This window comes from Nannobrachium achirus (genome assembly GCF_963921795.1).
Source record: "Nannobrachium achirus genome assembly, chromosome: 8".
NCBI lineage: Eukaryota > Metazoa > Chordata > Actinopteri > Myctophiformes > Myctophidae > Nannobrachium > Nannobrachium achirus.
This window is the reverse complement of record NC_137817.1, coordinates 1,804,248-1,817,751: the sequence shown is the minus strand read 5'-3', so window position 1 is coordinate 1,817,751 and position 13,504 is coordinate 1,804,248. Positions and strand designations below refer to the sequence as shown.

Below are 13,504 nucleotides of genomic sequence, written 5' to 3'. Positions count from 1 at the left end.
GACGATGATATTATTTAAAACCGACTATTCTAATGCAGAAAATTGTAACTCGGACACCATGTTAATCCTGTGATACTTTATAATCTTTTGGCAATAAAACATATTTGACAAAAACAATAAGTAGATTCATAAGAGAATCTCACCAGGAAGACGTGATCAAAGACGTGCGTAGGACTGTCCATCTGACCCAGGATGACGATCATCTGGTTGTCCATGAACTCCTTAAACTCTGTGAGGTCCCGACTCATCTGGAGCTCCAGCTCTGTACGAATCTATGGAGATATGAGACCATGAAACATCTGGAGCTCCATCTCTGTACGAATCTATGGAGATATGAGACCATGAAACATCTGGAGCTCCATCTCTGTACGAATCTATGAAGATATGAGACCATGAAACATCTGGAGCTCCATCTCTGTACGAATCTATGGAGATATGACACTATGAAACACCTGATCTATAAGACCTCACACCATGAAACACCTGATCTATAAGACCTCACACCATGAAACATCTGATCTATAAACACCATGAAACACTCTGTACGAATCTATGGAAACATCACACCAAGAAACATCTCCATATCCCTACGGATCTATGGAGATATGACACCATGAAACATCTGCATCTCTGTACGAATCTATAGACACACAACACCATGCCCTTCCCCTTATAAGTCCTTATATAGGAATCTATGAGACATAATACAACTCATCTGGACCTCCATCTCTGTACGGATCTATGAGACATGAGACACCAGATCTATAAGACCTCACATCATGAAATATGTGTCTATGAGACATCACACCGCTTTTAACCGTGTGTGTGTGTGTGTGTGTGTGTGTGTGTGTGTGTGTGTGTGTGTGTGTGTGTGTGTGTGTGTGTGTGTGTGTGTGTGTCCGTGTGTGTGTGTGCGTGTGTGTCCGTGTGTGTGTGTGTGTGTGTGTGTGTGTGTGTGTGTGTGTGTGTGTGTGTGCGTGCTCCTCACCTCCTTAGATGTGATGTTCTCCAGGTCTTTATAGTGTGTGTGTGTGTGTGTGTGTGTGCGTGCTCCTCACCTCCTTAGATGTGATGTTCTCCAGGTCTTTATAGTGTGTGTGTGTGTGTGTGTGTGTGCGTGCTCCTCACCTCCTTAGATGTAATGTTCTCCAGGTCTTTCTGCATCATGATGTCTCTGAGACGCACGTTGATCAGTCTCTCCGTGCGCTCTCTCTCTGTGGGCCTGCAGGGGCGTGCACGCACACACACACACACACACACACACACACACGCGCGCACGCACGCACACGTGCACGCACACACGCGCGCACGCACACACACGCACACGCACAGCACATGCAAAGCACACACACAGAAGAAAAAATCCCATTAAAAAAGGCCTTCAATAAACGAATTTCCCAGAAACATTTCCCTCAATTGGAGAGTCCCATACTCTGTGTTCACTTCATGTTCAGGTCTTCTACATACACATCTACTGGTGAAAAGTGACAACGTGCAAACCAGGAAGTTTACAGAATGCATTGGTCTATGAGGGGAAAAGTGACATTTCCAGTTACATGAACCATGTGACCACCACTGTTTCTCACCTCGCATTGGCAGAACTCTCTATAAAAGGCTCTGGGTCATGGTCATAGATAGATAAATAGATGATACCAAATCAGTTGCCCAGAGGAAGCAAAGCTGTTTAAGGTTACAAGTTAGGAAGAAGTAAGAAAAAAAAACATACTGCTGTGTACAGTCAAAACAAGCAAGGCACAGTAAAAAGAAGAATAAACAAAGTGTTAAAAAGCTGTCACAATAAACTAAAATTATATACATAAAGTGTCCATATTCTTTGTTTATTGTGACAGCTTTTTGACACTTTTATGTTTTATATTGTTCTTTTTACTGTGCCTTGCTTGTTTTGACTTTACGCAACACTACTTTTTATTTTATTTATTTATTTTTTACTTCTTTGTAACTTGTAACCTTAAACTGCTTTGCTGCCTCTTTTGACACTCTTAGAAGTCACACTTTGGATTTCCCCTCACTGAGTCCTTGTCCTTATATAGAACCACTGCCTCTGCCCCTCCCCTTATGTCCTTATATAGACCCACTGCCTCTGCCCCTCCCCTTATGTCCTTATATAGACCCACTGCCTCTGCCCCTCCCCTTATGTCCTTATATAGAACCGCTGCCTCTGCCCCTCCCTGTATATGTCCACCCACACACACACACACACACACACACACACACATCTAGGAGTCACCCCCCCCCCCCCCCAACATAAACCAGGTCAGCTAAAGGCAAGTCACTGCTATTTTAGACTCTCTGACCTGAAACTGTGTGTGTGTGTGTGTGTGTGTGTGTGTGTGTGTGTGTGTGTGTGTGTGTGTGTGTGTGTGTGTGTGTGTGTGTGTGTGTGTGTTGGGAATTCCCCAGATTGCCTGTCTGGAGGTCCATACCTGTCAGCTCAGTGTCATGGGAATCTACTGTCAGGGTGGGGGTCCCCAGTGCTTGTCAGGGTGGGGGTCCCCAGTGCTTGTCAGGGTGGGGGTCCCCAGTGCTTGTCAGGGTGGGGGTCCCCAGTTCAAATATGTTTATTTTGGGGGTCACGGCCTAAAAAGGTTTGAGAACCCCTGGTATAGAGCATTAACACATTCATCCACCAGGAGCATTGACAACTCATTCTTATGACTTCCTATCTAGCCAAGCTTTATAAACTATATATATTTTTAAAGAGAAAATAAAAATACGCGAATATTAGACTTTGGTGAACGACGTCAAATAGTGACTTTGATATTCGAATATTCGAATATTTGGTGAATGCCCTAGTGTGTGTGTGTGTGTGTGTGTGTGTGCGTGCGTGCGTGCGTGCGTGTGTGCGTGCGTGCGTGTGTGTGTGCGTGCACCACTCACAGGTCAGAGAACAGTCCCGGTGTGTCAGCGCGGTGTGACAGGACGTCCTGCATGGTGTTCCACTCATTGATGCTCTGCTGGTCGGAGCCCAGCCTGCGCTGGTAGAAACTCACCCAGGACAGGAGCCCTCTGCCTGGGTACATGTTAGAGCAGCGAGCCTCCTTACAGGCTGCATGGAGGCACTGGAGAGAGGACCTGGTAACATAATGTTGAATTAACTAATTAACATAATGTTTAATTAATAATGGATTAAACAACTCATTAATGATCTACAGGTAGTAGTTATAGCAGCGAGCCTCCTCACAGGCTGCATGGAGGCACTGCAGAGAGGACCTGGTAAACATATTGTTTAATTATCTCATTAACAGGTCATTAATGGCCACCTCACAGGCCTTAGGGAGGATAGATGACCTGGGAAGAGCCAACACAGTTCATCCACAGGTTTTTCTGTTAAAAAGTTATTAAATTCAGAATAATTCTGAGGGATCATCGCTATATCTAGCAGCGGTTCTCAAACGTTCTCATGTGCAGGACCTCCAAATGAATTATGTATTTGGCCGCGGACCCCAATACAAGATTTGAGCAGTTAAAATGCTTTGAAAATATTCCTAATTTTTTCACAGTTTACAGCAGATCTACAGTATACACAGGGTTACAATGGTCAAACACATCATGTTTATGCTGTATTTACTCATTTTGCTTGGGAGAAAACATGAGGCAGAGAGGGCTTAGAAACGTGGGACTTCTGCCGTGTGAATTTCCCAGGAAGTAGTATTTTTTCACAGTGCGGTGTCCGTGCAAACATACAGTATGACCCGCTGGAAGATTTTCAAACAAAACATGGATTCTGACAAAACCTAATAAGAGTGAGTTTAGAGATAACCCTAACCCTAACCTAACCCTAATAAGAGTTTAGAGATAACCCTAACCCTAACCTAACCCTAATAAGAGTTTAGAGCTGCAATCTGCTTTGGTTTGTTTTGCTGGGTGAAGTAAACAGACCTGCACTGCATGACGTTGCACTTCTGCCAAAGTCTACTACTTCCTCTTAGACAGGGGTTTTCAAAGTGGGTGATGGGGCACCCTGGGGTGCCGTGATGGCAGTCCAGGGGTGCCTCAGAATAATTTGATGATATTTGGAATTCAGCAATATCACTACATCAATATCACTTCACTATGTGGAGACCTCATTTGCACTGTAGATGAGTTATTTTTCCATATATGGCCACAAATAGCAGATCTACAAGCTCACAAGGCGTCACAATGTGACGCCTTGTGAGCTTTTTGGTGAACCTTCCTCCCAGAATAGGCATGCTGGGGTTCAAGTTGTTAAACATCAAGTATAAAGTTATTTTCAGTCAGTTCTGATGGAAACGGATATTTCTCCGTGACCTAGCCTACCGTATCTCAGGTAGAAAGATGTACATATTTGCGTTGCTTATGTAAGATTATAAAAATGATGAGTGTAATTCAGGGGTGCCGTGGAAGAAAAAGTTATTTAATAAATATTGTTTGACTTGGTGACCCTGAAAACCCCTGCTCTAAGACAGCACAGGGTGACGTTTTATAGGCTCCAGATCACATTATTATTATTTATTTATCACTTCCAATTTCACTCTTTATCCTCCTTTGAGTTCTCTATCCAGGATACATCAGACATGTTTGTCCCAATGTTCAATGCCAACAACAACAGGTTAATTTAAATGGTTAATCACAGTTATTACCCGGCTTGGTCAGTTGATGAAATCAGGGGTCTGATATTCCCTGATAACAGACCGCTCCGCTCTATAAAGCCGGTTTTCCATACCACTTTTTAGCCCGACACTACACGACACGGCACGACACCGCACCGCACCGCACCACATTTTTTATGTAGGTTTTCCACTACAGAACCCCCCCCCCCCCTCTCCTCCTCCCCTCTCCCCCTCCTCCCCTCCGCTCCCGAAAGAAATCGACGCCCCTTTCAACATACGGATACTCGGATCTTCTCAGTCTGTAAACACAACGGAGATGCTAACTTGCACTAATTATTTTTAGAGATGTGGTGGACAATGTTTTATGCCACACACTCACACAGGTCTTCATCGAGTCTTTACAACTATAGCGACGACTAACGTCGGGGTGAACATAGTCAAATAATAACTTTATTGGCCAAACTACACAAAGAAGAGTAGAGGCTAGTTGCGCTAGCATACATGCTAAGCTACAGTACAGTACATAGTCTACTGTAGATTCTTTTCCCCATTCAACACGGAGATGTGGTGGACAATGTTTTAGATGCCACACACTCACACAGGTCTTCATCAAGTCTTTACAACTATAGCGACGACTAACGTCGGGATGTTCATGGTCAAATAATAACTTTATTGGCCAAACTACACAAAGAAGTAAGCTAATGTAGAGGCTATGCTAGCGCAGCAACAGTACAGTAGATGTAGGCTACGTAGATTCGTTCCCCCATTCAACACATGCAGTTACAAATACAAACAGGAGACATCTCACTGACATCTCATCTATATAAAATAACGTATTGCCGACGCATTTGCCGTTGATAATTGCGACTCGCAACGATATAGCCTATGTCCACTGTTTGTGTTGGTTAATGTTCTTGGTGCTTCGTGGCATCTCAACTGCAGGGCTGGGGAACACAATTCTGCCTCAGATATATAAAACAAACAGGCTTTGCTTTTATATTTGATTTGCAGCCGTGACTGCATACTAAAATCTGTCTCAAGTTGTTGTGTTGAAAGACACAGCTCTGCCGTGAGACTGTCTCTGACCAATCAGTATCAGCAGCGTGCCGTGTATACGTCACTGATTTGGCCTCACTTAGCCCAGGCCGGACCACCTCAAGAGTGGAGCCGTTATAGTACCACGTTAAGTACCACTTTCACACCACTCTACCCAGTTCCTTGTAGTGGAAAACCTGACACAAGTGGGCGGTGTGGTGTGGAGTGGTGTGGAGTTGGGCCTGTGGAAAACCGGCTTAACAGACCGCTGCTAATCAAAGACTCAGAACACCTGCTGCAGTCAGGCTGCACTGCATGAATCTTGTGCTGTAGCCAACATGTCAGCCATGTAAACACACACACAGCGACATTTACAACTAGAAAAATATTGTTCCTTCGAAACAATTGTGGGCTCGCTTCAAGCCGGAAAACAATGGCTATAAAAGTACAAAATGTCAAGATCGCAGGCAGTGCTCTCTTTGACGTTACTGACGTCAAAGATTGTTCCATTTTGTTCCAAAAATGTGTTGTGCAAAAGTTGACCCGCTGGTGGCGCTATAACAGGGCAATGTAAGAAGGGTGGTATCTGTTCCTTGACCTATTGGGAATGTGCTTGCAAGATTTCACGCACATTGCAGGCTGTGTTCATGATTTGAGGTGTTTTTGGCTTTGGCCACTTTATCGCTGCTTGCAGCTATATTCATTATTTTTTTGTGTGTGTGTGCACTTCATAGGCATATTAGATAAAGGTCCTTAGATTGTGTGTAGAATGTTTCATGCAAATTGCAAAAAAAAAATCCTAACGGGTTTAAGCGTTTCACAAACTGCTCAAAATGATATAGCGCCCCCCTTTGGCCAATTGGGGTAAGATTGGTTTTAGTGATATTTGGACTAACACTCTACATCTTTGCCAAATGCCATGAACATGTTACTTTGCATGTATGATTTAGAGGCAGAAGAATACTTTGCATAAAACTGCAATATTCATTGAATTTATTTAAAAAAGCATGTTTCAATTTTAAAGAAATCCGATCTGACAGATCTTTAGATATCGGTCCAAAGTTCACGTAAAAAAAGTTTTGTGCACGTGGAGCGAAAATTCCAGAATAAAAGCGGGTTTACGCGTTTTACAAACTGCTCAAAATGGCGGAAAATCGAAGGGCGGAGCTTACTTAACAACGACACAGATGTCTTCCGCTTGAGTCAAAGCACGCGTGTAACAAGTTGCATGTTTTCAAACGAAACGAGTCATGACTTATGCCCGTTTGAAGTTTGAATTTTCAAACGCTTCGTATAGTGCCCCCCTTTGGCCGATTGGAATAAAATTGGTTTCAGTGATACTTTGACTAACCCTCCACATCTTTGCCAAATGCCATGAACGTGTAACTTTGCATGTATGAATTAGAGGCCGAAGAATAATTTGCATAAAACCGCAATATTGATTGAATTATTAAAAAATTATATTTCACTTTAAAAGAAATCCGCCGAGACTAGTTTGACCGAATTGGTCCAAAGTTCATGTGAAAAAAGTTTTGTGCGCGTTATGCAAAAATCCCAGGAGGAGATAGATTTTTACTGTTTTTCATATAATTCAAAATTCTGGGGGATCTAAAGGTCAGAGGTCAAAAGTCAGAGCATAAAAGTTGTTCGGCACGAGGAGACGCATACGTGTATACAGGTTTCATGGCTGTACCTAAAACACAGCATGAGCTATACCTGTTCAAAGTTCGCACTTTCGAAGGCTTCCTACAGCGCCACCATTTGGCCGATTGCTATAAAAAATAATAGCACACTTCGCCACTGTAAACTGAACACATTGATGTTTTTATTTTCATTTTCTCACTAAGTATGTAGGAGTAGAAAGGAACCGAAGATCCCGTCTACTGATTGCCTGCTTGCCTGATAGATAAATAAATAATGACAATATCTAAAGTGTGCTCGCCTTACAGGCGAGCCCACAACTAAACGTTCCTCTCAAGAATGTTTTTAAAAATATTTTAAGCGAGGAATAGACTACGTAGTGTCAGAAAATGGATTCTATTTGATCAGCACTTCCTTGTTTTCCAAGGCGACAGTGGGAGGGACGCCCAGCGCAACACTTCTGGAACACTTCCAGCCGTCTGTAAACAAGGAAATACTTTGTTTTGTTTTTAGTTTTGAGTCAAATTATTCATTTTATAACATCCCTTCGGCCTGATAACTCCCCTCTGCTGGCGCCTTGGGGGAGTTATCAGTCTGTCGGTCTGTTATATACCGTCATTGACCAAGGAGCCATTCATTATCCCCTACTTATTAGCATGATAATAATGAACCATCATTTAAAAGGTAATTAAATGCAGACTCACCACATGGCCTGCACAGACACTGGTTTGAAGATGTGGACTCTGTTGGCTGTGGACACACTGAAGCCCCTGGTGGACAGATATGGAACTGTCACTACAGCAGTGGTTCTCAATCCTTTTCATGTCAAGGACGCCTACATTGACACTTATTAGCCCGCGCGGACCCCCATTTGAAAAGATAATGCCAAGAACCCCCATATAAGAGAGGGTTTTTTAAGGCTCTTGCAGTGATTCCCAAGCATTTTAATTTCAAGGACCACCCAGTTTGACATGCATTAGGCTACGGACCCCCATTTAACGGCATTTATATCTCTGAGACCCAGATTTATATTGTAAAATCAATGGGAATTTAACTCGGAGAGTGTACAAATCAATGTTTTCAGGCCAAGGACCCCTTAGTTGAGAGAGAGATGAAGCAGGGACCCCCACAACCTCTCCATAGATTCCATATAGTTTCATTGTTTGACAGCACAATCATCAGTGTATTTTGGATTCATGTCAATTTGTGTTTTCAGATATTTAACCACTTGAGCCGTCAATACTTAATAAACTTGACCTTTCACTCTGTACTTAGTCTGCTCTTTTTTCCCCCTCTACACCAAACCTCTTTGCCGAAAATAGCGGCTATTTTTGGCTGAAGTTCTCCGATATGGACACTAGTGTTCAAGTGGTTAATATGAAAAAGAAGAAAAACTTTTCTGTCACACAAAGATTTGGAGGACCCCCTGTTGTAACTCTGAGGACCCCCTAGAGGTCCCGGACCCACTGTTGAAGACCCCTGTTCTACTGCATTTAGTGGGCACGTGAATCGCTTTATTGCACTATATATTAGGTATAATTTTATTGTTTTTTAATGCATTGTTTAGGTGTATTTGTATTTATTCTGCTATAGCAGGACATGACCAACACATTGTGTTCCAACAGCTTGGACCCTGAACCAGGACACAGACAGAGACATGTGATGGATACTCAGCAGTATTAGAGGGGTGTTTCACTGTAGAACATATACTGTATGATGTATGATGACACGCCCCCTCCTATATGCCTATCAAAGCCAGCCTAGACATTATAAAGTGTATCAAAGTATCTTAAAAGAACTCTTTAATATCAGTGTTCACTTCTTACCCGTCTCCGTCCAGATGGATCAGCGTGTCGCTCCACAGAGGCAGAACCAGACCCACCGTACAGGAGCTGGAAAATAATGTTTAAAAAACATTATAATAATGTAAAAACACATTACATCTACATTACCAGACTCACTGTACAGGAGCTGGAAAATAATGTTATAACACATTATAATAATGTAAAAACACATTACATCAACAGATTTCTTTTTTTTTTAAACTTTTTTTTTTTTTTTTTACTTTTATTTTATTTTTATTTTTTTAACTAGATGTGAGCGGCCCGAAGGGCCGCGACCCTCTAGTTATTGAACATTCATGCTGAGAGTGAGGGCAGCACGCAGCAGCCATGCAGTGACACAGAGCGGTGCTGCTGCTGCTGATGATGAGAGCTTTTACCTGTGGTCAAAGTGCATGGAAACTAACTTTGGAGGTGCCATTCCAAGCTTCATCTTGTGGTGCCGTCTAAAATGATTTCCTTTCAAGCAGCAAAAATGTCACAGCAAAGCTGTTGTGGTTCTGAAGGCGCTTTGCATTGATGAGATCAGGTAGGATAAACACATCAATTTTCTGTCCATATTCCTCTATAAACCTTTTCCACTGTTTCCTTTTCTTTATGCTTTTGGACAATGATCATGTGTCATTTCTTGCCAACTTGAAGCAGATAAGGCTGAATTATTTGCGTTCTCTAGCAGTCTCTGTCTTTCTACCGAGCAGCTGCGATCACTTAGCTAACGACGTGAGCTGCACGTCTTGACGTGCAGCGGTGTTGTGCAACTTGCACACATATTGAATCTACAAACTCACAACAGAATTGTGAGATGTGCAAAGTGATTTATTATGAATCATGCTTATATTTATGTGATGTTGTAGCCTACGACTGGCAGCAGAGAAGAAGGGAATAATAATTATGAATATAAAAGTAGGCTATGTACTCATCATTATGTACAATCATTATTTGCAAATAGAAAGGGGGGAAAAACACTTGTTTTCCCACATATTCTTTTCTTTTTTTTTTATCACAGATGCCTGTCTTGTAAGGCAATCTGTCTTGGAGTTCCAGTAACATTGTATTAACTACTAGAGGTTCGCGGCCCTTCGAAAAAAAAAAAAGTTTTTTGAAAAAAAAAAAAAAGTTTTTTGAATAAAAAAAAGTTTTGGCCTAATTGTGTTATTATTGTTACTGTAATAGGCCTGCCAATGTTTTATTTTCATTATTTCAATGTTTTCATTTTAGCAACACACACACACACACACACACACACACACACACACACACACACACACACACACACACACACACACACACACACACACACACACACAGACAGACAGACAGACAGACAGTATCTTGCTGTGAGCTCTAGAGGTGAGTGGCCCGAAGGGCCACGAACTTCTTGTAAAATACAGGCTCTCGGCTAGCGATTGAGTGTCTCTCTCTCTCTCTCTCTCTCTCTCTCTCTCTCTCTCTCTTCCCCTGTGCAGCGCCCCCCCCCCCTTCCCTCTTGTAACCTGAGACTCTCTCTCTCTCTCTCTCTTGCTCTCTAGCGAATCAGCGGACGGCATATATTCCTTACGTCCTAGACAACGACTACCTATGAGTTGTAGTGGATGTAAAGGGGGCGTGGAAGTGGGATGCGGCAATAAGCCCATTGTAAATATAAGATGAATTTTATAAATTAGCCTTTCATTATATGTTCTGACCCGCCATCGAATGCCTTGGTAGCACTGGTTCCCAAACACAGGGTCGGGACCCATTTGTGGGTCAAGGACACATTTTTATGGGTCCTTTCATTTTTGCTTTCATAAAACATTGTCATGAAATGGAAAGTTATTCCAATCAATCAATGAGTTAACTGATTATAAAGACACTGACCAATCAGATTAATGAATGAGTGAAAGCCACTGACCAATCAGATTAATGAATGAGTTAAGGGCTTTGCACACAGACGCATTTCTTTCGCACAAATTATAATTTTTTTTTTTCAAGAAAACAATGATTGTTTATGACCTCATGCACACCAGCTCCTAATTTGCCAAGTGGCAGGTGGCTGCGGTCGTGCGTTTTTTTCCTGATCGAAGCCCTTAAGACACTGACCAATCAGATTAATGAATGAGTGAAAGCCACTGACCTATCGGAGGAGAAGTCGACGCCCAGTACGACGCTCTCCTGCGTACCTCTCTTCCCATTGGTGGAGACCACCAGCATGTAGCGAGTAGAGTGGGCGGAGACACTCTCCAGACGCACCGCCTGAAACCACACAGGAGGGGGGGGGGGGGGGGGGGGGGGGGGTGGACATGATCACATGATCACATGATCACATGACAAACTAAACCAATTCCCACCCACTTTATCCACCTGTTTCCGCAAACATTTACTGTAGCATTATCTGCGTTATTCCGGTTAACAGCAGACATACAAGCTCACGTCGCGTCGCAGATGCAACCGTTGTGAGCTTGTAGATCACACTCGGCTGCAACGCCGGAAGCTCCGTGCAACTTCTGCGCAATGCATTATGGGATGTTGGAAAGTTGTGGATACCTGTACAACTGTGATGTCACTGATATGTGGTTGTGATATTTGTACATAATAATATCTGTCAAATGGATGAAACATAATGACTGCATTTACATGCATTCTGATCAGAGGCTCACAACATGGCTCAAAGCATTTATGTGTGTGTGTGTGTGTGTGTGTGTGTGTGTGTGTGTGTGTGTGTGTGTGTGTGTGTGTGTGTGTGTGTGTGTGCGTGCGTGCGTGCGTGTGTGCGCGTGTGCATGCGTGCGTCATACTGACCAATCGGATGTGGTCCTCAGCTCTCAGCACAGTGAACATGATCTGCAGGTGATGCTGGAGGTCACCTGAAACATGATGTCATCATGATGTCATCGTACGCATCACACACCATGATGAGGTCATCATAATCATTCATCATCATTGTTATTATAAGGTATCTACTGTATCTATTCATCTAATCAATACTTCTTCCCAATATTCACAGTAAAGAAGATGCTTCAACTGTTTATCGCTGTGGTTCTCAAAGTGGGACCCCCTGGGGGTCCTTAGGAGGGGTTCCAGGGGGTCCCCATCAATCATTTTAACCACTTTATACTTTTATACAATGGATATACAACAGTACTGTAGTATAATATAAAACCACTAATGTGTCCTGCATAAACTTCATTCTATAATTATAATGTCATTGTAATGCTGTAAATATAATAATATGACGTAATATAATTATAAATACAGTTATTCAGTATATCTGACTGCTGGTATCGACAGACATTTGCCATGTTGTGCAGAGATATAGAAAAGTGTGACGCATCGCAATGCATCGTAGAATTGAATCGTTACAAGGTGAATCGTAATGGAATTGAATTGTGAGGGTAATCAGGTTAGTGCCATCAGATTTATGAATGCACATCTCTAGTGCGTGCGTGCGTGGGTGCGTGCGTGCGTGCGTGCGTGCGTGCGTGGGTGCGTGCGTGCGTGCGTGTGTGCGTGTGCGTGCAGTGATTCAACAGCTTGGCATGCACACATAGCTGTCAGGGTAAACAATAAGAGTCTCTCTGTGTGTGAGTTTAGTTTGGGTTGTAAAACAACACTTCCCAGAACACAGAGGTGTCAGCACTCTCAGGACAAGTCTTTATTGAGTGTTTTTATATAAACTGGAAACACTTGAATAAAAGAAACCTGAGCCAATGAATCCTCTGACACGCACGCACACAAGCGCGCACACACACACAAGCGCGCACACACACACACACACACACACACACACACACACACACACACACACACACACACACACACACACACACACACACACACACACACACACACACACTAGGGCATTAACGAAAAAGTCGACAAGTCGACTCAGTCGACTTCATTACACAAGTCGACTCCCACCAGAGAAAGTCGAAAGTTGAAGTTGAAAAAAAAATAATACTTTCTATTTGCGAGGCGTTGTGAGCATGTAGATCTGATATTTTCACTATTTCTGCCTAGTTTGACAATTTGGACAATTTGTCATTTTAGAGGTATTAAAAAGTCCTTAAATTGTCACTTTAGAAATGTGCAGATACCCTCTATACACTTAAACTTTATGTTGGTTTGTTTACAGTTGAGTGAGAAAACAATGTTTCACATTAAGTTAATCATCTGGGGACCCCCCAAAATAATTGGGGGGTCGTGTGTGATATGATGACATCATCAAACGATAAAGTCGACTTCAACTCAACTTTCGACTTGCAAAAATCACAAGTCGTTAATGCCCTAACACACACACACACACACACACACACACACACACACACACACACACACACACACACACACACACACACACACACACACACACACACACACACACACACACACACACACACACTCAGACATGTGATGCTC

General features: G+C 42.7%; 1 protein-coding gene across 1 annotated transcript in view; it reads right to left on the bottom strand.

Moving 5' to 3' along the window:
* The window catches only part of LOC308289436 (protein phosphatase Slingshot homolog 2-like), a gene marked incomplete at both ends in the record, with an annotated part of 81,195 nt that overhangs the window by 23,438 nt on the left and 44,253 nt on the right, over positions 1–13,504 (bottom strand). Inside the window, 7 exons of the mRNA XM_080731125.1 lie at positions 144–272; positions 1,129–1,222; positions 2,899–3,093; positions 7,973–8,038; positions 9,095–9,160; positions 11,223–11,341; positions 11,888–11,952. Coding sequence (XP_080587251.1) covers positions 144–272; positions 1,129–1,222; positions 2,899–3,093; positions 7,973–8,038; positions 9,095–9,160; positions 11,223–11,341; positions 11,888–11,952 — 734 coding nt within the window. The remainder of the gene's footprint in view (positions 1–143; positions 273–1,128; positions 1,223–2,898; positions 3,094–7,972; positions 8,039–9,094; positions 9,161–11,222; positions 11,342–11,887; positions 11,953–13,504) is intronic.